General features: G+C 41.3%; 1 protein-coding gene across 4 annotated transcripts in view; it reads left to right on the plus strand.

Annotated features, from left to right (window-relative positions):
- Positions 1 to 26,583, plus strand: part of LOC106583501 (pleckstrin homology domain-containing family A member 6) — a 208,658-nt gene that overhangs the window by 101,263 nt on the left and 80,812 nt on the right. For all 4 annotated transcript variants that reach the window (XM_014167754.3, XM_045705142.2, XM_014167751.3 and 1 more), the window contains 2 exons: positions 11,472 to 11,555; positions 26,351 to 26,489. In XM_014167754.3, coding sequence (XP_014023229.1) covers positions 26,367 to 26,489 — 123 coding nt within the window. In that variant the 5' untranslated portion in view covers positions 11,472 to 11,555; positions 26,351 to 26,366. The remainder of the gene's footprint in view (positions 1 to 11,471; positions 11,556 to 26,350; positions 26,490 to 26,583) is intronic.

Consider the following 26,583-nt stretch of genomic DNA (forward strand, 5'->3'; position numbering starts at 1 on the left):
CATACTTTTCATCCAAAATTCCAAATGCTGCCCCTGACCCTAGTGAAGTTAACTCACTGACCCTCTGGCTGGCTGCTGTTAACACACTGACCCTCTGGCTGGCTGCTGTTAACACACTGACCCTCTGGCTGGCTGCTGTTAACACACTGACCCTCTGGCTGGCTGCTGTTAACACACTGACCCTCTGGCTGGCAGCTGTTAACAAACTGACCCTCTGGCTGGCTGCTGTTAAAACACTGACCCCCTGGCTGGCTGCTGTTAAAACACTGACCCTCTGGCTGGCTGCTGTTAAAACACTGACCCTCTGGCTGGCTGCTGTTAAAACACTGACCCTCTGGCTGGCTGCTGTTAAAACACTGACCCTCTGGCAGGCCCTCCCATGATAGAAGAACAACTGACACTTACGTTTCAGGAGCATTCCTTTAGAGTAAAACCATAGCCTCATGCAGAGAGAGAGAGATACATCATCCGATATATAGCACACACATAATCCCTTCCCCCTCCCAGCCTTGCCACTATACCTCGTCCTGATGGTTGGATGCATGGTGTTGGTAACACTAAGGTTTCGGATTTGATTCCCTATGGGCCATATATGTGTCATAATGATTAGCATAAATGGCTATGTGTAAAACCGTATTTTCCATGTGCAAGGAATACTTTTCATCATTACTTCCACTGTGATTTATATGGAAAAATACGTCACATTAAAAGAAGAGTAGACTATGCATCTCAGCCTGGCTTTCTCCAATACATCTCTTGTTTCATCTACTACATCACACACACACATACACGCACACACGCACACACGCATGCACGCACGTATCTGACGTTGACTATCTGACGTTGACTATCTGAGGTTGACTATCTGAGGTTGACTATCTGAGGTTGACTAACTGAGGTTGACTAACTGAGGTTGACTATCTGAGGTTGACTATCTGAGGTTGACTATCTGAGGTTGACTATCTGAGGTTGACTAACTGAGGTTGACTATCTGAGGTTGACTATCTGAGGTTGACTATCTGAGGTTGACTATCTGAGGTTGACTAACTGAGGTTGACTAACTGAGGTTGACTATCTGAGGTTGACTATCTGAGGTTGACTATCTGAGGTTGACTATCTGAGATTAAATATCTGAGGTTAACTATCTGAGGTTAATGTATCGGTGTCCATTCCACGGGACGGTTGAGCTAAAGTAGGCTTATGCGATTTACATGAGGTTGTAAGTAACAAGACATTTTCCCAGGACATAGACATATCTGATATTGGCAGAAAGCTTACATTCTTGTTAATCTAACTGCACTTTCCAATTTACAGTAGCTATTACAGTGAAAGAATATCATGCTATTGTTTGAGGAGAGTGCACAATTTTGAACATGAAAAGTTATTAATAAACAAATTAGGCACATCTGGGCAGTCTTGATACAAAATTTTGAACCAAAATCCAATGGTTCATTGGATCAGTCTAAAACTTTGCACATATACAGATGCCATCTAGTGACCAAAATCTAAATTGCACCTGGGCTGGAATAATGCATTATGGCCTTTCTCTTGCATTTCAAAGATGATGGTACAAAAAAAATACAATAGAAGGTTGTTTTTTTCTTTGTATTATCTTTTACCAGATCTATTGTGTTACATTCTACTACATTCCTTTCACATTTCCATAAACTCCAAAGTGTTTCCTTTCAAATGGTACCAAGAATATGCATATCCTTGCTTCAGGGCTTGAGCTACAGGGAGTTAGATTTGGGTATGTCATTTTAGGCGAAACTTTAAAAAAAATGGGCTAATCCCTAAGAGTAAAACTATCTGAGGTTCACTATCTGAGGTTCACTATCTGAGGTTCACTATCTGAGGTTCACTATCTGAGGTTCACTATTTCTGGTCAACTATTTCTGGTTAAGTGTGTGTGGAGTAATACGGAGTCTTCCTCATAGAAGCACACGTTCAATATATCACATTACAAATGGCCAAGTGTCTAGTACCCTAGAATATAAACTGATGTTACAAACGGATGCTGCACATTAAAAATAAAAATGTCTTGCATGTCTAACGGTGACATTGTGACATTTATGGCCACCCCACTTCGTTCTGTGTTTTAATGCTGAGCTTGTAAAATATGGATCTAATTATGATGCTATGAGTGACTGAGAAGGTACGTCTCTCCTCCCTCGCAATGGGAGGGAGGGAGAGGGGGAGGAAGGGATGGACACTGGGGGAGGAAGGGAGGGAACTGGGAAGGAAAAGGATGAAGAAGGGAGGGAGAAGGATAGAGAAGAGAGTGAGGAAGGGAGGGAGGGGTACTGATGTGCTGGCTGATATACCTGAATGGCATACAACATATGTCCTTTGTCTATAATCCACCTTCCACCCCTCCTCCACCCATGCTGGAATGCTGGTCCCTGGGAAATGATGCTCATGACTCTCCCTGCCAGACCTCAACAGACGCTGGGGATCATTCAGACCTCAGTCTGGGGCCCGGCAGCATGGCCACATGGGTTTCTGTTATACTGCCGTCCCATGGGGAGAAAACAAAAGAGAGGGAGAGGGATGGAGAGAGAGAGAAAATGAGAGGGAGAGAAAGAGAGAGAGGGAGACAGCTAAATAATCTGAGCCTTGCAGTTCTGTTAGGCAAGGGAGCATGAGAGAGAGCATGATAGAGAGAGGAGGGGGCGAGAAGAGTGACAGTGATAGAGAGCAATTGAGTGTGTTAGAGAGAGAGAGAGAGAGGGTGGTTACAGCTTGCATTCTCAAGGAGAGAAAGGAGGACAGCAATTACTATATCTAACACCAATCGGCTTTTTCCTGGCACTGGGTTAGCTAGCCAGCTGCTCCCTTCTCTCTCTCTATCGCTCTCTCCCTCTCTCTATCCCTCTCACTCTGTCTGTCTCATCTGTTATATGATTGATCCGGTGGAGGATGCTGAAGTTCCGTGCGGACCGGAGGGTTAGGTAGGTAGGGGGACAGCGGAGTGGCCGAGGCTGGGGGGAAGTGGTCTCTTCTGGGGCTGCCTGGCAACGTGGTGGCGGGAGAGGGAACCAGAAGCTGGAGGTCAGAGAGTACTGCAATGCAGTGCTGCTGTAAAGAAAGCACAAAGATCTGGTTTATGGCTTTTATTGGGAAGTTGTGTGAGGCAGGAACTGATACAGTAGATCTGATATGTGTATAGGAGTGTGTGTGTGTGTGTGTGTGTGTGTGTGTGTGTGTGTGTGTGTGTGTGTGGTGTGTGTGTGTGTGTGTGTGTGTGTGTGTGTGTGTGTGTGTTTGTTTGTTTGTTTGTTTGTTTGGGCTATGGCTTGATTTTCATACTAGCGTAAGTAGCCTATCAGGAATGGCTAAACACTGCTAGCATGTGTTCACCCTATAACGTGACTACCTCAGAGGACAGTCAATGGAACTAGTCCATTGTTTTTGTAGTCATGTTGGAGTCCAGTTTGTGGTCATATTAAGGACACTGTGATGTTACCGTATGCTGTTTAGCCATTTGTTTTTCCATATGTAGAATCAGGCAGTGATGCGGTCTCTCTCTATATAGGTTTGTAGGTTACGCATGAACAGGCATGCTCAGTCTCAGGACCCTCTGAGACCAAGACACACACACACACACACACACACACACACACACACACACACACACACACACACACACACACACACACACACACACACACACACACACACACACACACACACACACACACACACACACACACACGTGCGTCAGCAGCAGCTTGTCCTGTCCCCGTGCCCAGGCAGGCTGTAGTAGGTTTGTCAGGGGGTTGTTATGGTTAGCTGCACACAGGCAGAAGTGCTCTGGTGTGTGTTCCTTTGACATCAGGAGGTGCATGCCTTCTGTCTGACTGTGCTCTTGGCTGGCTGCCCTTGTCCTCTCTACCTATCATTGTGTGTGTGTGTGTGTGTGTGTGTGTGTGTGTGTGTGTGTGTGTGTGTGGTGTGTGTGTGTGTGTGTGTGTGTGTGTGTGTGTGTGTGTGTGTGTGTGTGTGTGTGTGTGTGTGTGTGTGTGTGTGTGTGTGTGTGTGTGTGTCTGTGTGTGTGTGTGTGTGTGTGTGTGTGTGTTTGCGTGTGTGTGGAGTATACCATGATTGTCTGCATGGCAGGGTCTGGGCCAGATGCCACTAACATTCTATCATCCAGTAGTGGACAGAGGCAGATCCAGAGACCGAGACCGAGGCAGACAGGCTGTGGGGGTGGAAGTGTTCTGCCCTGCTTTACATAGAGCGGTGTTCTTCAAACCTGGTTCTGGACACCCACAGGGGTTGCAAGCTTTTGTTCCAACCCAGCACCAAAACATCTGATGCAGCTAATCAATTAATTCTCAAGAGTGAGTAGCTGGATGTGTTACATGTATTGATGGGCTGGAACAAAACCCTGCACACCCTCTGGGCCCAGGAACAGTGTCTAAGTATAGTGAACGGCAAATGACTACCATATGATGCCTGTCCTCGTCAAAGGGTCAAGGCCCTGCTTCAGGCCCTGCTCCAGGCCTAACTAGGTGCAGTCCTGAGGCTGTACTATGAACTATCCTCACAGACTTCCCATGTTCTAACTCTTTGCCTTGGGCCTACAATATGTGTCCTCTTCGGCTGTAAAACTAGTAGGCTGGCTTCCCTCAGGCCTTGGATGAGTAGAGAGAAGCTTTCAGATTATGGACCATAGCCTATATGTTTAGGTGAGAAGGGTGTGTTCCTATAAACATCTTTCTGACTCCAGGCCTTTCCTCAGGTCCTAACAGTCTAAGCAGCTCCTTCACTTGATCAGACCTCATGTCTAGTAGCTACATTCAGCCTTCCTTTCTGACCAGCAGCAGGTGAATTCCGCAGGCAGTTTAGGGGGAACACACACCTGTATGATTTATAAATACACTTAAGAGATGAAGGGCTCTGTTTTTGGTTTGGCATTAAGCCAGCGCATTTGTCAAACACACGCCAGTTTGCAATTTTGACCTGTAAAAGCTGGCACTCTTCTATTTCCAAACCGTAGCGCCAGGATTGGTAATTTACCTGTCTTATATGAGTTTCCTTGTGCCAAAGTGGGAGGGGTGGCAATATCTGAGGAATGTCCTTAAAGAATGTGTGCCAAAGTGGCAATTTCAGTATGCGCTGGTGGGGACAGTTAACACCAACCGAAAGCTGGTCTAGGCTATTACACTGTTTTAACCAGCTCCTGTTATTATTGTGGATGTGTGTAAAATCCCTCCATGTAGACTATATGCCCAGCATGGAACGTGAGGTGAGATAATCCGGAGATACTCTTATTTAGAAACATTTCAGTTATTTTCCTATAACAATTGCTTGTTTTCAGTATAATTTGATAAAAAATCAAGCCATAGTAGGCTACCCTTACCCTACTGTAGCGGAAGCTGGTTCAACAGCAATGTGCCTATACTCGTTGAAGCCAGTTACAACAATGTTGACTGTTTACACTCCAAACACATTGAGCAATGTTGACCAGGAGCAGAATACTCCGTGCCCCCAGCCAAACTGGAGTTGATAACAATGCGAAGACCGTCCTTCAATAACCGACACAACTTGAGACAAAGTAATGCGGTATTAAAGGGCCATTCTACCACTTTTTAACCTCATTGACATGCTCTCCAACACCATACCAGTGTCTACATATGTGAAAACGGCACATTTCTATGTTTTGTAAAATCTACCTGATGACATCATCGAAAGTGACAGTTCTTTTTTCTTCTTTCAACCCTACTCTGTGATGTCACAGACAAGCATTTTTCACAGATAATTGAAACGCTCCGTTTTTACATATTTAGACACTGGTTTGGTGCTGGAGATCATTAATATGAGGTTGAAAAGTGGCAGAATTGCCCTTTAAGCCACGGAATGCCTTGACTCGCTAGTGAGTGGCCAGTGGCCAAGGCCTCATCACACCTACAACTTGATTATTCATCAATCAAGTTGATTCTGTGTGTGAAAATAATACAAAATATTCCTGACACACCCCCTGACCTATAGAACTACCAGCAGAGCTTAGATGTACCATTGCATTAGATTTGTTAAAATAGAGCCACAAAAGTGATCCACTGGTATCTTTCACATACAAAAGTGCTGTTCGTTTAGCATAGGGGTCAATCTATGTATACCGTATGTGTGAGCGGAGCAGGTTATGTCTATGTGTGCATGTGCGACATGTGTGTGTGTTTAGGTATGCATGCAAGTATGTTCATGACTGTACATGACTAGGTGTGTAAGGGTTTACATTTGTTTGTATCAGTGGAGGCTGGTGGGCAGAGACAAAGGAGGCTTATTGTAATTACAGTATTTTCCAACTGCTTACACACGTTTTCAAAACTGGTCTCTTTTTTTCAAAACTCTACACACAATTCCCAAAACTGCACACACAAAATGTAAAATGCCTCACATCTCCTTTAAAATGTAACACTGCATTCAAAATGCCATAAACACATGTCAGAATGAAGCATTTGCATCAAATGGCAAACACTGCTTTCATAATAGTACATTTTTGGATATACCATGTAAACACTGTTGTTCTAAATCTAAAGCTCTTTGGTCTTTCATAGGCTTATATCTACATTTCAATACAATGTTCTACAGTGAAAGTAATCTGCTGAGAGGGGTAACAAGTACACTGTAAACACCAATGCAATGTAGAAACAGAAAATATTTATTAGGCCAAACATTACTGTTGTATACAGTAGCATACAACAAAACCGTAAACATATGTAAACCAAAAGTATATTCTTTAGAATACAGTAAAGAACACAATTGTGTGTGGGGTCCCGGGGGGGCAGTCCACGAATTGGTAGGGGGGGGGCAGTCACCAGTGCTAAGCTACGCTTCATCTCTTCTCCGGGCTGGGTCTGGCCACAATACTTTGTCCACATCACAAGATACGTTTTCTCTTGCCAAACATCGAGGGAAGTATCTCCTAGCATGGCGTATCCAACCTTGGACAGAGGCAACCTCTATGTCCCCACATGCGTCCTCCATTGCCTGGAGAAGCGGCATGCGGGCATAGGGTTGGCGATCATACACTTTCCAGCGCCAGGCTGAGAAGAATTCCTCTATGGGATTTAGAAAAGGTGAATATGGGGGTAGGTACAAAACTACAAATTGTGGATGGGTGGCAAACCAGTTTTGGACCAGAACAGCCCGGTGAAAACTAACATTGTCCCATAAAACCACAAATCTAGCAGGCTCAGGGACAAGCATTGTGTAAATTGCATCCAGAAAAGTGAGCATATGGCCAGTGTTGTATGGACCCATTGTGGCATTGTGATGGAGGACCCCGTTTTGAGTGATGGCAGCACACATAGTTATATTACCCCCACGCTGTCCAGGGACATTGGTAATTGCCCTCTGTCCTATTACATTTCTTCCGCGGCGCCTGGTTTTGGTGAGGTTGAAGCCAACCTCATCCACATAAATAAATTCATGGCAAATTACATGGGCATCCAGCTCCAATACTCTCTGTAACAGACAAAAGGATATACAGATGAGTAAATATGGTATGTCTGAAGTACTGGAAGTAGTGTTGCATACATACCTCTACAAAGTCATGTCGCATATTCTTGACTCTGTCAGAGTTTCTCTGAAATGGCACCTTGTAAAGTTGTTTCATCGTCACGCGGTGCCGTTGGAGGATGTGTTGTATGGTCGACAGGCTTACAGCATTGATGTTGTTAAATATGGTGTCATTATTCAAGATATGCTCTCTTATCTCTCGAATCCTAATTGCATTGTTGGCCAAAACCATATTTATAATTGCAGTCTTGTACATCTGTAAACAAGCGTCCTCGTCCTTCATGATGTCTTTGCCTTTCCACTCTGTACAGAATTCAAACACAGTATGTGTTCAGCATAGGAACTGTAAACAATGTACAAAAAAATGTAGTACAGCATGCTAACCAACCTCATTCATCCAATGCAGTGCAGTAAATGGATGGCTTAGAGTTACAAATGTTTATGCAATACTATGCAGTCATATGTATTTTACAGTACATTACTGTAATGCTAAAATAGTCATTATATAGTTGCATACCTGTTCTCATTTCTGAAGGTTCGAATTATGGACGCCACTGTAAATCAACTCAAGTTGGGCTGGACTCAGTCCAGCCTCTCTCATGGTCAAACCGTGGTTGATCACATTATCAACAAGTGTTGCCCCAATCTCAACAGAGATGGCTCTTCTTCCTTCTCTTCTTTGCCCTCGTCCTCTTCTTCCTCTTCCTCCTCCTCCTCCTCCTCCTCTTCCTCTTCGTCTTTGAATTTGTCCTCGTTGTTGTCCCCTGCCTCTCCCTCCTACTCCTCTTGCTCTCTGTCCATTGTTGGCATCCATTGTTCAAAACAGGTAATCTGACCTTTGACCTATTTATAGGCCTATACTACAGTAAAGCAGTGATTGGTTAGTGATCAGTTAAGCAATTAGTGTTTGCACATGTGAGGAGTGTGTGTGTGACCTGGTGAATAAGTGTAGCATTTTGATTGATTGTGTTTGGAAAAGGAAAGCAAGTCACTTCCTGTTAGATTTTTGTGTTTTAGGTAGAGAATTGTGTGTAATGTTTTGAAAAAAGTGTTTTATGCAATTGACAACTGAGCTTATGGTTTTGGATATTTGGTGTGTAGTTTTGCACTTTGAGTGAGAGGTTTCAAAAATCGTGTGACATGAAAAGATTTTGTGTGTAAGCAGTTGGAAAAAACTGTAATGGAATGGTGTAATAATGGTTTGATACCATTCCAGTCCAGCATTACGATAAGCTTGTTCTACAGTATATCTACAGTATGCCCTCCAGCCTCCTCTGGTTTGTGTTCATGTGACTGAGCCAGGTTGTGTTTGTATTGAATCTAGTCCACAGTAGAAGTAGCCTGGTTGATCAGATGAAATATTGAATAGAGTTCATTATATCTCTGGTGAGGAGAATATCTGGGGTGTCAGACCCACAAAGGGAGGCAGGGTACCACACTGCACTGCTCTACCTATAAAACATTGGATATTTACCACTGGTTAGATTACACTGTACAGCAGAAATTAGAGACGTGCACGCACGCACGTACAAACGCACGCACACACACCGGTTGTAAAATCAATAGCAGATCACAGAAACATATCCACACCACACTAGACCACACTAGACCACACTAAAGGACACTAGACCACACCACACTAGACCACACTAGACCACACCACACTAGACCACACCACATTAGACCACACTAGACCACACCACACTAGACCACACCACACTAGACCACACCACACTAGACCACACCGCACTAGACCACACCACACTAGACCACAACGCACTAGACCACACCACACTAGACCACACCACATTAGACCACACCACATTAGACCACACTAGACCACACCACACTAGACCACACCACACTAGACCACACTAAATGACACTAGACCACACAAGACCACACCTCACTAGACCACACAAGACCACACCACACTAGACCCCACTAGACCACACCACACTAGACCACACCACATTAGACCACACTAGACCACACCACACTAGACCACACCACACTAGACCACACCACATTAGACCACACTAGACCACACCACACTAGACCACACCACATTAGACCACACCACACTAGACCACACCACACTAGACCACACTAGACCACACCACACTAGACCACACCACACTAGACCACACCACACTAGACCACACCACATTAGACCACACTAGACCACACCACACTAGACCACACCACACTAGACCACACCACACTAGACCACACCGCACTAGACCACACCACACTAGACCACAACGCACTAGACCACACCACACTAGACCACACTAAATGACACTAGACCACACAAGACCACACCTCACTAGACCACACAAGACCACACCACACTAGACCCCACTAGACCACACCACACTAGACCACACCACATTAGACCACTCCACACTAGACCACACTAGACCACACCACACTAGACCACACCGCACTAGACCACACCGCACTAGACCACACCGCACTAGACCACACCACACTAGACCACACCACACTAGACCACACTAGACCACACCGCACTAGACCACACCACACTAGACCCCACTAGACCACACCACACTAGACCACACAAGACCAAACAACACTAGACCACACTAGACCACACCACACTAGACCACACTAGACCACATCACACTAGACAACACCACATTAGACCACACTAGACCACACCACACTAGACCACACCGCACTAGACCACACCACACTAGACCACACTAGACCACACCACACTAGACCACACTAGACCACACCACACTAGACCACACCACACTAGACCACACTAGACCACACCACACTAGACCACACTAGACCACACCACACTAGACCGCACTAGACCACACCGCACTAGACCACACCACACAAGACCACACCTCACTAGACCACACTAGACCACACCACACTAGACCACACTAGACCACACCACATTAGACCACACTAGACCACACCACACTAGACCACACCACATTAGACCACACTAGACCACACCACACTAGACCACACCGCACTAGACCACACCACACTAGACCACACTAAATGACACTAGACCACACAAGACCACACCTCACAAGACCACACTAGACCACACCACACTAGACCACACCACACTAGACCACACTAGACCACACCACATTAGACCACACTAGACCACACCACACTAGACCACACCACATTAGACCACACTAGACCATACTAGACCACACCACACTAGACTAGACCACACTAGACCACACTAGATCGCACCACACTAGGCCACACCACACTAGACCACACCACACTAGACCACACTAGGCCACACTAGGCCACACCACACTAGACCACACCACATTAAACCACACTAGGCCACACCACACTAGACCACTCCACACTAGACCACACTAGACCACACCACACTAGACCACACCACACTAGACCACACTAGACCACACTAAACTAGACCACACCACACTAGACCACACTAGACCACAGTACACTAGACCACACCGCACTAGACCACACTAGACCACACTAGACCACACTATATAAACCCTCCTACTGAGTCTGATGGAAAGAGGAGCTGAGCGAGAACTCATATTGTTGTGTCTTGCCCATCATATTGATGGAGGGAGGCGCACAATTGTCACAGCGTCATCTGGGTTAGGATTTGGCTGGGGTAGGCTGTCATTGTAAATAAGAATTTGTTCTTAACTGACTTAACTGACTTGCCTAGTTAAATAAAGGTTAAATAAAAAAATCACTATATCATGCTGACCACTCGCCACACTCTGCTGCTGTTGTATAATGAAACAGTTCAGGGTTGCTGTGACGTCAGGAATGAACATGATTGATAAGCTATCGATCAGCTGCTCTCATCATGTCTGACAGCTTGACATCATGGGTCCACCAATATTCACCTCTCTTTCTTTTTCTCTTTTTCTTCCTCTCCTCGTCTCCAGCCAAAATGACCTGAGTGGACCAGCTGGACAGCCAGTGAGCCAGATCCAGCTGGAGGAGACTGGAACCATTCACACATACATAACGTGAGTACAACATTAATCTGACTTTGATACAACCTTACCGTAACCTAACCTTGAACAATAAAGACACACATAACGTAAGTGCAAGATTAATCTAACTTTGATACAACCTAACCCCAACCTAACCTCGACCAATAAACACATGCCTGACATGAGTACAAACCAGTTATAACCATAATAGTATATTAAACCAACATAACCCTAAACAGACTGATTCACAAACAGCTGACGTGACTACAATCCAACCTCAACCTTAATACAACCTTTTTTTTCTCTCTTTTAAAAAAATAATTATTTATTACAGAAAACACAAGAAAGGGGTAACATTAAAGTATTAGAACATGATGGACAAACAATACAGCATCAAGACACTATCAAACATGTATCAGTCTTTCAACAGAGCCATCCTTATGTGTGAGGGTGCGTGTGCATGATAGTGATATAAAATATATGTCATAGTTTCTTTTTCATGATCACAATCTTGTGAAGCCCGAACCCTCCAATATCCCCCACAGTTCCCCAATAGCTGTCTCTCAACCATTCGAGACCCATCCCACAGTCCCCCCCGGGGGAAAAAAAATACAATTATTTCCATTCCCCACCCCCAACAACCAAGAGAATTAACTAAAGAGAAAAAAGGAAAAGACAGAAGAAAACAGCAAACAACAATGCAATTTTTTTAACAAAATAAAAGGACATCAAGGACAACTGAAATCATAACAGCAGTGCCTACTTTATATGTTTGTATACATGTCTGGCGCTATTACATGTATGTGTGTGTTCTTGTATGTGTACAAACACCTGCACGGCATCAGCCTCAGGCAAAACGGCATTAGTTGTAAAAACACTGGCACTTAGTGTCATTCAAATGTACTTTTATTATGTTTTATTTGGACTTTTTTTCCCCTTTATCTTTTGACCATCATTCCCTCTCTCACACAACAACTCCACTCCCACTTGTCTCCAATTCCACATACCAACCCTCAGCTTCCCTCAGCCCATCCCATCTATCTCTGCTGGCCACCCACTTCGTGTTTCTACGTAACACATATCTTTCAACTATGCTATGATGTTTAACGTACAATTTGAATCTATCTAATCGAATAGAATCTACAGATTGCGTGTTGAAGATTTTATTAAGAGTATTAGTATTTTAGTAATTGACTGACCCGGTCTCTCCAGATCTCCTAACAGTACTATTTCTAGGGTCAATTTTAGATGCTATCCATTTCATTTTCAGCCATTCCTGAACCTGAGACCAGAAACAGGCTACCTGAGGGCAATACCAAAATAAATGGTCTATTGATTCTGTATCCTCACAACAAAATCTGCAGAGCTTCGGTGATTTTATGCCCCAAATATTCAACATTTTGCTGGTGGCAAGAATTCTATATAATAATTTGAACTGAAAAGCACGAAGTCTTGAATCTTGCGTTGTTTTATATATCAACTCATACACCCTGTACCATGGAATCGGTACATCAAAAATCTCTTCCCAACTATTTTGCAATCTGTATGGCACAGTTGTCAACATCCTGGTCCTCAAATGAAACTGGTATACTTTCCTATTTATGCTATTTTTATTGCTCCACCAGTTTTGATCCTTTATATTGAGCGACAGACCAGTTCCCTACCTCCTCCCGCTGCCATCCGCCTCCTCCATTTTTGGGGCAATGCTGTAATCAATTGGTTGTACTCTTGGATTGAGCAGACCTTCCCGTACAATTCTGATAACTCCATGAAGGACATAACTCTACCATTTACAATTTACAATATCATTTAAGAACAAAATACCCTTTTCAAACATCTTTCCCATAAATACAGGTATTTTATCAACCAGCACATTTGAGTTCAGCCATAATATTTGTTGTAATATTTGTTCTATCTTTTCAGGGGGATGAAATTGAAATTGTAGCCAGCTCTGCAATACTTGTTTGAAAAAGACAGATACTTTGAAAAAAGTATCATTTTCAATTAATCGAAAATGAGACATGGCAATCTTGTAACGCTCGTCTGTGGAAGAAGGAGTAGACCAAAGTGCAGCGTGGTACGTGTTCATGATGTTTATTATACTTTGAACACTGAAACAAAAAAACTAAGTGGAACAAAACGTAACAGCTCTGTCAGGTGAACACACCAAACAGAAAACAACTACCTACCCCAACCCTGTGGGAAAAGGCTACCTAAGTATGGTTCCCAAACAGAGACAACGATAGACAGCTGTCCCTGATTGAGAACCATACCCGGCCAAAACAAAGAAATACCAAAACATAGAAAAAAGGACATAGAATGCCCACCCTAGTCACACCCTGGCCTAACCAAAATAGAGAACAAAAACCTCTCTATGGCCAGGGCGTGACAAATCTGCACAAAGGCAAAAAGGCCATTTTTTAAACAATGCATTTTGCTTTTCTTATTAATCTACTTGAGAACCATTTAGGGTTCAAATAAAACATTTAAATGAGTGAAGCTTTTATAGAGAGGTTTAGTGCTTTTATATTTTATCATCTCAACCCACCCAATTCATATTCATTATATAGATAGGCTTGTTTTATTTTGTCTGGTTTAGCATCCCAGATAAAGCGAAATATATTTTGCTCATATGATTTGAAAAACGAATCATCAGGAGTAGGCAGTGCCATAAGTAAGTGAGTAAACTGAGATATGACTAAGGAGTTAATCAGGGCAATTTTTCCATAAATAGACAGGTATTTACCTCTCCATGGTTGCAGGATCTTGTCTATTTTTACAAGTTTTCTATTGAAATTCATTGTGGAGAGCTTATTTATATATTTTGTGATATGAATACCGAGTATGTCTACTTCACCATCAGCCCATTTTATAGGTAAGCTGCAAGGTAATGTAAAAGTTGTATTTTTTAAGGATCCAATACGTACTATTGTACACTTATCATAATTAGGTTTTAGTCCAGAGAGTACAGAAAAATTATCTAGATCTTTAATGAGACATTGCAGGGATCTAGCTTGCGGACTTAACATAAAACTTGAGTCATCGGCATACATGGACACCTTTGTTTTTAAGCCTTGGATTTCTAATCCTCTAATGTTGTTAATGGTTCTGATTTTAATAGCTAGCATTTCGATGGCCATAACGAATAGATATGGTGACAGTGGACACCCTTGTTTAACTCCTCTTGACAATTCAAAACTCTCTGAGAAGTAGCCGTTATTTACTTTATTTTACACCTGGGGTTGCTATACATTATTTTTACCCATTTTATAAGAGAATTACCGAAATTGAAAAAAATCCAGGCATTTATAAATAAAATCCAGTCTTACTTTATCAAATGCCTTTTCAAAACTGCTATAAATACCATTCCTGGCTTCTTATATGTTTCATGATTTTCTATTATTTCTAGTAGTTGTCGTATATTATCTCCAATGTATCGTCCATGTAAAAAACCTGTCTGATCAGGATGAACAATACAAGGTAAAACCCTTTTAATTCTGAGTGCTATGTATTTTGCTAGTATTTTTGCATGACAGCATTGAAATGTAAGGGGCCTCCAGTTTTTTAGATAGACCAGGTCTTTATATTTTCCATCTGGGTCTTGTTTTAATAATAGAGAAATCAGACCTTCCTGCTGAGTAACTGACAGACTACCATTTCTATAGGAGTAGTTAAAACAATCTAACAATGGAGCTTTTAGTATATAAAAAAATAGCCCTGTGGTTTTTCCAGACTGAAAGGATTTAATAACCTCAAAAAGTTATTCCTCTGTAATTTGGCCTTCGCACTGATCTTTCTGTACATTAGTTAATTTTCCATTTTTTATATTATTTGGAAAGAATTCCTTACCGTAATCTTCATTCAGTGGGAGAGGATGAAACGGAAAAGAGAACATCTGCCTAAAATAATTAGCTTCCTCTTTTAAAATATCATTTGGAGAATCATAGATGACTCTGTCTTCAATAACGAGGTTCTGCAAATTATTTTGTTAGCGTTCCTGTATTGGAGAGTCAGAAAGAATTTTGTGCATTTTTCTCCATATTCCATACAGTTTGCTTTATTTTTGGAATAGATTACATTAGATCGTTCTTGAATAAGTTCCTCAAGTTCTTTTTGTTTTTCCTCTAACTTATTTTGTATCTCTGTAGTATCGTTTTTATTGCCATCTACCTGTACTATTAGTTCATGGATTTCCCTTGTTAGTCTTGTTTCATTAGCCAGAAACTGCTTTTTTATTATTGATGTATATTGAATTGAATGACCCCTGAAGGTACATTTAAAGGTATCCCAAACAATAAGGGGATTTGCTGAACTTATATTATACTGGAAAAATGCAGTTATAAATTATTTTGTCTTAGTTAAAAATAAGTTGTCCTCCAGTAAACTTTGATTAAATTTCCAATATCCCCATCCACGTGGAAAATCTATAAGAGTTGTGTGAATGCCAATTAGATGATGATCCAATCGCATTCTGTCTCCTATTAAAACTTTTTTGACCTTTGATGCAAGAGCGAAAGAGACAAGAAAGTAGTCAAGATGACTAGCTTGATTAAGTCTCCTCCATGTATATCTCACTAGGTCGGGGTTTTTTAGTCTCCAAATATCCACTATTTCTAATGTGTCCATAATATTTGTGATTTCCTTAAGGGCATGGTGATGATAGTTTGTAGAGGGATTGCCTTTACGGTCCATTGAGGTACTTACTGTGTTATAGTCTCCTAACATAATGATTAGATCATTTGTTGCCTGTAAGTTCAATACATTTGTATAAATGTTTTCGAAGAAGTGTGGATCATCCTGATTTGGACCATATAGATTAATGAGCCAAATCTCTTTTTCGTCCACTTTCATATTCAAAAGGATCCACCTTCCTTGCAAATCATTCCTGATTATTTGCACCTTCAAATCGAAATGTTTGTTAATTAATATCATCACACCCTTTGAGTTCCTTTGTCCATGACAGAACATTATTTCACCACCCCATTCTTTTTTCCACGCAACTTCATCTAAGGATGTAGAGTGAGTTTCCTGTAAACAGTATATGTTATATTCCTTTTCTTTTAGCCATGTAAAGACTGATCTTCTTTTTTTATAATCTGCCAAACCATTACAATTATAACTGGCTATACTTATTTCACCTCTTACCATAACTAGATACTATTCTCAGGCTAAATTGACCATAAGTAGTGCTTGTAAAGTTACTGCCATCAGAGGTATTATGAAGGTCAAAACTAGAGCTTTCAAATGTCTGATATTTAGAATTCAAGAAATAGGTTCTAGCAATATTTTTTTTTATTCCCTTGCCTGTTTGCCTGTGAGCCAATGCCACAGATGTTAGAAAATTGAGCCAAATTATGTGTGTGACAAATCTGAGTAGGTTGATGTGTATGATATTGGATATGATATAATGAGAGTGTGTATGATGTCTGTATAAGAGTAAGACTATAATGTGTGATGTCCAAATAAATAATAACTCTGCCAATTTGCATGTTTGAGTGTCTATGTGTGTAACATGTAGTGCGTATAGCCTTAATATTCATAATTGTAATCCATATCATATCACCATCATAGTTGCATCATAATTACCTTTAACGTAATTGAAAAACACATCCCAGCATTTCCATAGCAATTGATGTTTCACATGATCATGAAAGAGACCTTGCATTACTCTAGAGACGGCTTCACTACAGTACAAATGTATTCCGTACAATATGTTATTATTCCCCAATGCCCCTATTTTGATATCTTCCCCTTGCTTGTTGTAAACATATATAAACTTGTAGACAAATACATAAAAAAGATAGACAAACAATAAAACACATTAAATTATAAAACAGTTCTCGACAATAGAGAGAGAGGGAGAGAAGAGAAGAGAGAAAGAGAGAGTGAGAGAAGAGAGCGAGATCAGGTGTGTGTGTGTGTATGTATAAATCCGTATGTGTAAGCAAGCATGTAGTTAAGTACGTGTGTGTTCATATCCACTTCATAATGTTCAGATATTTTAAACAGTTCCCATACCTTCTTTTTTTTCGTAACCTGAAGTCCCTGTAGAATTTAGTACAGCCACGGTGTTATGGAGCTGTTTCGGAATAGCTGTCCATCTATAAAGAGTTTGTCCACAATGATAAAGGCACGCATACCATCCATCCTTTGTTGTCTTTGTACCGATACAGTCTCTTACGACATTTGTTTATCTCCTTTGGAAATTGGTCATTGAGACCGAATTTGGTCCCTTTAAGCTCCCTTCCTCTGCTTTTGATCAGCTCCTTTTGTTGGTAGTGTTCAAATTTTGCGATGATCGTTCGAGGACCCTTGGTCTTGTCGCTCCGAGCTCCAAGTCTGTGTACTCGGTGAAAAGCCACCTTGTTTATAGTCTCTATAGGAAGTTTCAATGCGGATTTCATGAATTCTCTGATCGCCCTCTCTGGATTATTGGATGCGTCCTCAGGAATACCAGAAAAAAAAATATTTTCACGCATGCTACTACTTTGTATGTCTAGTAGCGTCTCCTTTATCACCCTGTTTTTCCTGAGTAGACAATCCATGTTGGAATCGTTTATTTTTACATTGGCTGTGAGTGTCTTGTTTTCTCTTTGGAGCTTGAGAATTTCACTCTGGATGAACTCCAAACTCCCCCTCAGCCCTGCTACCTCCTCACACAACTTTTTGATTGTTGCATGGATTCCAGCCAGAGCACTAGCCTCTACCTCAATGGTAAGTAAATTGTCCGTGTCTGTAGATTAATCTGTTTTTCTTTTTTTGTCGGGTTAAAGTTATTTTGTGAAGTGGTCGGATCTTTCCATGTATGTTGTTCCTCCATAGCGTAAAGCTGTTGGTAGTCGTCGATTTCCCTCAGGATCTGCTTGGTATCCAGATTGGCTCTATACTGCAACCAGTTTTTTTACGAAAAGATAACAATGAGTCTTTCCCACGACGACAGGTGGCTGTAGTACAGCCAGCTAGCACTCGCGGAATCCACGCAACAACAAAAAAGAACACAAACTTGCAGTCCCAGCCGTAAAGGCTGACCGCTTTGTGGAATCCTTAGTAACAAAACTTTAGTTCGGATTAAAATCGATTTAATGAAAACGTTTAATGTAAACAACAAACCGACTGTAGACAGTACAGTGTCCTGTTGCAACCTAATCGTGACCATATAACAACACAACCTTAAAACCTACACATACCGTGTACAGTTACTACATTGAGTAAAACCTTACTTTAACCTAATGTGAACCTCTACACCATGGTTTCCCAACAGGCGACCCGTGGGCCAAATTTGGCTCATGTGTGATTTTGGCCCCCCAAGTTTTCTGAGCAAAAATAAATACGTATTTTATTTGTATTTTTGGGGGACTGTAAAATCACCAGCAAATTATCTCCAAGTGACATTATCCTCTCTAGGGTCGGCGGGACGAAATCGTCCCACCTACTCAACAGCCAGTTGAATCCCGTGGCGCGTTATTCAAATACCTTAGAAATGCTATTACTTCAATTTCTCAAACATATGACTATTTTACACCATTTTAAAGACAAGACTCTCGTTAATCTAACCACACTCTCCGATTTCAAAAAGGCTTTACAACGAAAGCAAAACATTAGATTATGTCAGCAGAGTACCCAGCCAGAAATAATCAGACACCCATTTTTCAAGCTAGCATATAATGTCACATAAACCCAAACCACAGCTAAATGCAGCACTAACCTTTGATGATCTTCATCAGATGACAAACCTAGGACATTATGTTATACAATACATGCATGTTTTGTTCAATCAAGTACATATTTATATCAAAAAACAGCTTTTTACATTAGCATGTGACGTTCAGAACTAGCATACCCCCCGCAAACTTCCGGTGAATTTACTAAATTACTTACGATAAACGTTCACAAAAAACATAACAATTATTTTAAGAATTATAGATACAGAACTCCTCTATGCACTCGCTATGTCCGATTTTAAAATAGCTTTTCGGTGAAAGCACATTTTGCAATATTCTCAGTAGATAGCCCGGCATCACAGGGCTAGCTATTTAGACACCCACCAAGTTTAGCACTCACCAAAATCAGATTTACTATAAGAAAAATGTTATTATCTTTGCTGTCTTCGTCAGAATGCACTCCCAGGACTTCTACTTCAATAACAAATGTTGGTTTGGTTCAAAATAATCCATAGTTATATCCAAATATCCTCTGTTTTGTTCGTGTGTTCAAGACACTATCCGAATGGTAAAGAAGGGTGATGCGCACGATGCATTTCGTGACAAAAAAATTCTAAATATTCCATTACCGTACTTCGAAGCATGTCAACCGCTGTTTAAAATACATTTTTATGCAATTTTTCTCGTAAAAAAGCAATAATATTCTGACCGGGAAAGCGTGTTTAGGTTCAAAGACGAAAGAAAATAAAACATGGGGTCGACTCGTTCCACGCGCCTCAGCCCATTGTCCTCTGATAGAGCACTTACCAAAAGCGCTAATGTTTTTCAGCCAGTGGCTGGAATTAAATCATTAAGCTTTTTCCTGCCTTCTGAGAGCCTATGGGAGCCGTAGGAAGTGTCACGTTACAGCAAAGATCCTCAGTCTTCAATAAACAGAGTCAAGAAGCTCAAGGAATGGTCAGAGAGGGCACTTCCTGTACAGAATCTTCTCAGGTTTTTGCCTGCCATATGAGTTCTGTTATACTCAGACACCATTCAAACAGTTTTAGAAACTTTAGGGTGTTTTCTATCCAAAGCCAATAATTATATGCATATTCTAGTTTCTGGGCAGTAGTAATAACCAGATTAAATCGGGTACGTTTTTTATCCGGCCGTGTAAATACTGCCCCCTACCCCCAACAGGTTAATTTGGAGATAATTCCCACGCATTATAGAGAGATTTATGTGATCGTATACAAATGTAGGCAATGTTTAAAATGATTATGTTTTAGTCAAATAATATATTTGTTTGAGCTTCAATTTGCAGTCTACAAATTATTTGTAATTACGTTCTGGCCCCCTGACCATCCGCTCAAGAAAAAATTGGCCTGCAGCTGAATCTAGTTGTTCATCCCTGCTGTAGAGACTTACCCGCAGGGAGTTACATCAAACTTGAACCCTAATGCCCATGTAACCTTTACTTGTGGTCTGCATCACCAGCAATGCAGAAATGTTGCAGAAAACTTGTGAAAAATCTCTGCAGTTCCCTTCAAAGTGTTGCTGAATTGAGATAATAAATTAAACATCCCATTCACTCAGCTGTGCAGCCAACCTAACACCAGAAAAAAGAACAGTTGAGACAAACATGATGGTGTCATGCACACAGACAAATGGGCTGCGATATGTGACAGGGAGACACCGTTTGTGTGAGATGGGACAGAGATGGAATAGAGTAGCAGGTTTCACAGTGTCACTTTGATCACCCCTGTCACTATCAGGGGAATGCACGATGCTATTGTTACAGGAAAGCACTTGAGCTGACGGGAATCAGCAATCTGCTCATTTGCAGAGTACTGGGGTCTGCTAACTCACAAAGTGTGTTCATGAGAGGCTTACCTGGGCTTAGGCACCGAGGACTATGACATTGATACCCCACCCGTAATGTAATATAACGTATAACATTTATACCAGTAATTCCACATCCCTGACAGCTAGATAAATGCCCCCAGTGGTGTTAAGACAACACTCCCACCCCCTTCATTGTGTGTTCCCCACCACGATCAATACTGTATCGAGCTGATGATGCATTGGACATTAATAATATATGATGTTACCTGCGAAGAGGCTGTGTTTTACTGTAAGTTATTCAAAGCGTCAATATAAAACACAGGGACGAACTCTTACATTGGGGATATTTAGTATTTAGTATTTACCTTCAGTTTACTAGGGGAGTTGATGAAGAACTAGCCTCGCAAAGCCGCCTGATCCTGCAAGCTTACATTAAATGCTGCATGGATATCTTTTAATGTAAGCTGGCGGGATCAGGCAGATTTGAAGAACACTCTTTTACAGCAAAAAGCTGAGGAAGTGTTGCAGTAGAAGGAAAAGGGTTAAATTATTAAACTGGAAGTTCTAGGGATGATTACTTGGCCATAGTTTAAAGGGTCAGGTTGGACATGTAGTCAGGACATCACCTGGTTAACACCTCTACTGTCATCATAACTGTCATGGGGGGGAAAAATCTACTGGTAACTGCCAAAATAAAGGAAACACTTGAGGAAATGAGGGATACAAAGTATATTGAATGCAGGCGCTTCCACACAGGTGTAGTTCCTAACACACTGTGTGCCCTCAGGCCCCTACTCCACCACTACCACATATCTACAGTACTAAATCAATGTGTATGTATAGTGCGTATGTTATCGTGTGTGTTTATGCATGTGTCTGTGCCAATGTTTTGTTTCGTCACTGTCCCCGCTGTTCCATAAGGTGTTTTTTTTATCTGTTTTTTAAATCAAATTTTACTGCTTGCGTCAGTTACTTGATTTGGAATAGAGTTCCTTGTAGTCATGGCTCTATGTAGTACTGTGTGCCTCCCATAGTCTGTTCTGGACTTGGGGACTGTGAAGATACCTCTTGTGGCATGTCTTGTGGGGTATGCATGGGTGTCCGAGCTGTGTGCCAGAAGTTTAGACAGAGCTCAGTGCATTCAGCATGTCAATACCTCTCATAAATAAAAGTAGTGATGAAGTCAATCTCTCCTCCACTTTGAGCCAGGAGAGATTGACATGCATGTTATTTATATTAGCTCTCTGTGTACGTCCAAGGGCCAGCCATGCTGCCCTGTTCTGAGCCAATTGCAATTTTCTTAAATCCTTTTTTGTGGCACCTGACCACACGACTGAACAGTAGTCAAGGTACAACAAAACTAGGGCCTGTAGGACCTGCCTTGGTGATAATGTTGTTAAGAAGGCAGAGCATCGCTTTATTATGGACAGACATCTCCCCATCTTAGTTACTACTGCATTAACCTGTTGGGTCTAGGGGGCAGCATTTGCACGTCTGGATAAAAAAAATGTACCCGATTTAATCTGGTTACTAATCCTACCCAGTAACTAGAATATGCATATACTTATTATATATGGATAGAAAACACTCTAAAGTTTCCAAAACTGTTTGAATGGTGTCTGTGAGTATAACAGAACTCATTTGGCAGGCAAAACCCTGAGACATTTTCTGACAGGAAGTGGATACCTGATGTGTTGTATTGACTTTAAACCTATCCCATTGAAAAACACAGGGGTTTAGGAATATTTTGGCACTTCCTATTGCTTCCACTAGATGTCACCAGCCTTTACAAAGTGTTTTGAGTCTTCTGGAGGGAGATCTGACCGAACAAGAGCCATGGAACGGTGATGTCCCATTAGACACCTGGCGCGCTACTTCATGTTGGGTACCCTCGTTCCAATACGTTATAAAAGACTATGCATTCGTCCACCTTGAATATTATTCATGTTCTGGTTAAAAAAGGCCCTAATGATTTATGCTATACAACGTTTGACATGTTTGAACGAACGGAAATATATTTTTTCCCCTCGTTCATGACGAGAAGTCCGGCTGGCTTACATCATGTGCTAACGAGACGGAGATTTTTGGACATAAATGATGAGCTTTTTTGAACAAAACTACATTCGTTATGGACCTGTGATACCTGGAAGTGACATCTGATGAAGAGAATCAAAGGTAATGGATTATTTACATAGTATTTTCGATTTTAGATCTCCCCAACATGACGTCTAGTCTGTATCGCAACGCGTATTTTTCTGGGCACAGTGCTCAGATTATTGCAAAGTGTGATTTCCCAGTAAGGTTATTTTTAAATCTGGCAAGTTGATTGCGTTCAAAAGATGTAAATCTATAATTCTTTAAATGACAATATAATATTTTACCAATGTTTTCTAATTTTAATTATTTAATTTGTGACGCTGACTTGACTGCCGGTTATTGGAGGGAAACGATTTCCTCAACATCAATGCCATAGTAAAACGCTGTTTTTGTATATAAATATCAACTTGATAGAACTAAAAATGCATGCATTGTCTAACATAATGTCCTAGGAGTGTCATCTGATGGAGATTGTAAAAGGTTAGTGCATCATTTTAGCTGGTTTTATGGTTTTGGTGACCCTGTCTTTGACTTGACAAAACATTACACACAACTCTTGTAAATGTACTGTCCTAACATACTCTAAATTTATGCTTTCGCCGTAAAACCTTTTTGAAATCGTAAAACGTGGTTAGATTAAGGAGATGTTTATCTTTCAAATGGTGTAACATAGTTGTATTTTTGAAAAATTTGAATTTTGACATTTATTTGGATTCAAATTTGCCGCTCTTGAAATGCACCTGCTGTTGATGGAGTGCACCACGGGTGGCACGCTAGCGTCCCACCTAGCCCCAAGAGGTTAATGGGGAGGCAGGTAGCCTAGTGGTTAGAGCGTTGGACTAGTAACCAGAAGGTTGCAAAATCAAATCCCTGCGCTGACAAGGTACAAATCTGTTGTTCTTCCTAGGCCATCAATGAAAATAAGAATTTGTTCTTAACTGACTTTCCTAGTTAAAAAAAAAAAAAAAATTAATATGTTTTGACCATGACCATTTCAGTCGCTGTAGTAGCTGACGTGTATAGTATTGAGTCATCCGCATGCATAGACACTCTGGCTTTACTCAAATTCAGTGGCATGTCGTTAGTAAAAAAAAATGTAAAGCAAGGGGCTTAAACAGCTACCCTGGGGAATTCCTGATTCTAACTGGATTATGTTTGAGAGACTTCCATTAAAGAACACCCTGGGTGTTCTGTTAGACAAGTAACTCTTTCTCCACATTATAGCAGGGGGTGTAAAGCCAAAACAGATACGTTTTTCCAGCAGCAGACTATGATCGCTAATATCAAAAGCTGCTCTGAAGTCTAGCAATTAGGGTGTGCAGGGTGAATACGTGGTCTGTCGTACAGTAATTTGATTAAAAAAAACATTTTGACATTTGCTCAGTACATTGTTTTCGCTGAGGAAATGTACGAGTCTGCTGTTAATGCAGAGGATGTTTCCAAGGTTGCTAGTGATGCATATCCCATGGTAGTTTTAGGGCCAAATTAGTCTCCACTTTTGTGGATTGGGGTGATCAGTCCTTGGTTCCAAATATTGGGGAATATGCCATAGCTAAGGATGATGTTAAAGAGTTTAAGTATAGCCAATTGGAATTTGTGGTGTATGTTATCATTTAACCTCTTGGGGCTAGGTGGGACGCTAGCGTGCCACCCGTGGTGCACTCCATCAACAGCAGGTGCATTTCAAGAGCGGCAAATTTGAATCCAAATAAATGTCAAAATTCAAATTTTTCAAAAATACAACTATGTTACACCATTTGAAAGATAAACATCTCCTTAATCTAACCACGTTTTACGATTTCAAAAAGGTTTTACGGCCAAAGCATAAATTTAGAGTATGTTAGGACAGTACATTTACAAGAGTTGTGTGTAATGTTTTGTCAAGTCAAAGACAGGGTCACCAAAACCATAAAACCAGCTAAAATGATGCACTAACCTTTTACAATCTCCATCAGATGACACTCCTAGGACATTATGTTAGACAATGCATGCATTTTTAGTTCTATCAAGTTCATATTTATATCCAAAAACAGCGTTTTACTATGGCATTGATGTTGAGGAAATCGTTTCCCTCCAATAACCGGCAGTCAAGTCAGCGTCACAAATTAAATAATTAAAATTAGAAAACATTGGTAAAATATTATATTGTCATTTAAAGAATTATAGATTTACATCTCTTGAACGCAATCAACTTGCCAGATTTAAAAATAACCTTACTGGGAAATCACACTTTGCAATAATCTGAGCACTGCGCCCAGAAAAATACGCGTTGCGATACAGACTAGACGTCATGTTGGGGAGATCTAAAATCGAAAATACTATGTAAATAATCCATTACCTTTGATTCTCTTCATCAGATGTCACTTCCAGGTATCACAGGTCCATAACGAATGTAGTTTTGTTCAAAAAAGCTCATCATTTATGTCCAAAAATCTCCGTCTCGTTAGCACATGATGTAAGCCAGCCGGACTTCTCGTCATGAACGAGGGGAAAAAATATATTTCCGTTCGTTCAAACATGTCAAACGTTGTATAGCATAAATCATTAGGGCCTTTTTTAACCAGAACATGAATAATATTCAAGGTGGACGAATGCATAGTCTTTTATAACGTATTGGAACGAGGGTACCCAACATGAAGTAGCGCGCCAGGTGTCTAATGGGACATCACCGTTCCATGGCTCTTGTTCGGTCAGATCTCCCTCCAGAAGACTCAAAACACTTTGTAAAGGCTGGTGACATCTAGTGGAAGCAATAGGAAGTGCCAAAATATTCCTAAACCCCTGTGTTTTTCAATGGGATAGGTTTAAAGTCAATACAACACATCAGGTATCCACTTCCTGTCAGAAAATGTCTCAGGGTTTTGCCTGCCAAATGAGTTCTGTTATACTCACAGACACCATTCAAACAGTTTTGGAAACTTTAGAGTGTTTTCTATCCATATATAATAAGTATATGCATATTCTAGTTACTGGGTAGGATTAGTAACCAGATTAAATCGGGTACATTTTTTTTATCCAGACGTGCAAATGCTGCCCCCTAGACCCAACAGGTTAATTTAGGATGCCATCAACCCCACAGGCCTTTTTGTGCCTGTGGTGTTCTCAGAGATAGCAGGTGTCAAGCAGGTGTTCTCAGAGATAGAGACATAAAGATAGTAGACAATATATAGTGTTTGCATGTGTTATTAATGTTGGCTGTGTGAGTCATTGACTTCATCTCTTTGTCTCTCTGTGTCTCTGTAGGAGCTGTGATTTGGAGATGAATGGGAAGGCAGGGGGTAGAGGACCTGTGAGTTCACCCAACGACATCAACAGCACCACCATGGTATCAGACCTATCCTCCCCTGAATCCCAGACCCAGTCCCAGCCCTTCACACCCCGAGTCAGTACACACACACACACACACACACACACACACACACACACACACACACACACACACACACACACACACACACACACACACACACACACAC

Source organism: Salmo salar, chromosome 22 (genome assembly GCF_965601325.2).
Source record: "Salmo salar chromosome 22, fSalSal1, whole genome shotgun sequence".
Classification (NCBI taxonomy): Eukaryota; Metazoa; Chordata; class Actinopteri; order Salmoniformes; family Salmonidae; genus Salmo; species Salmo salar.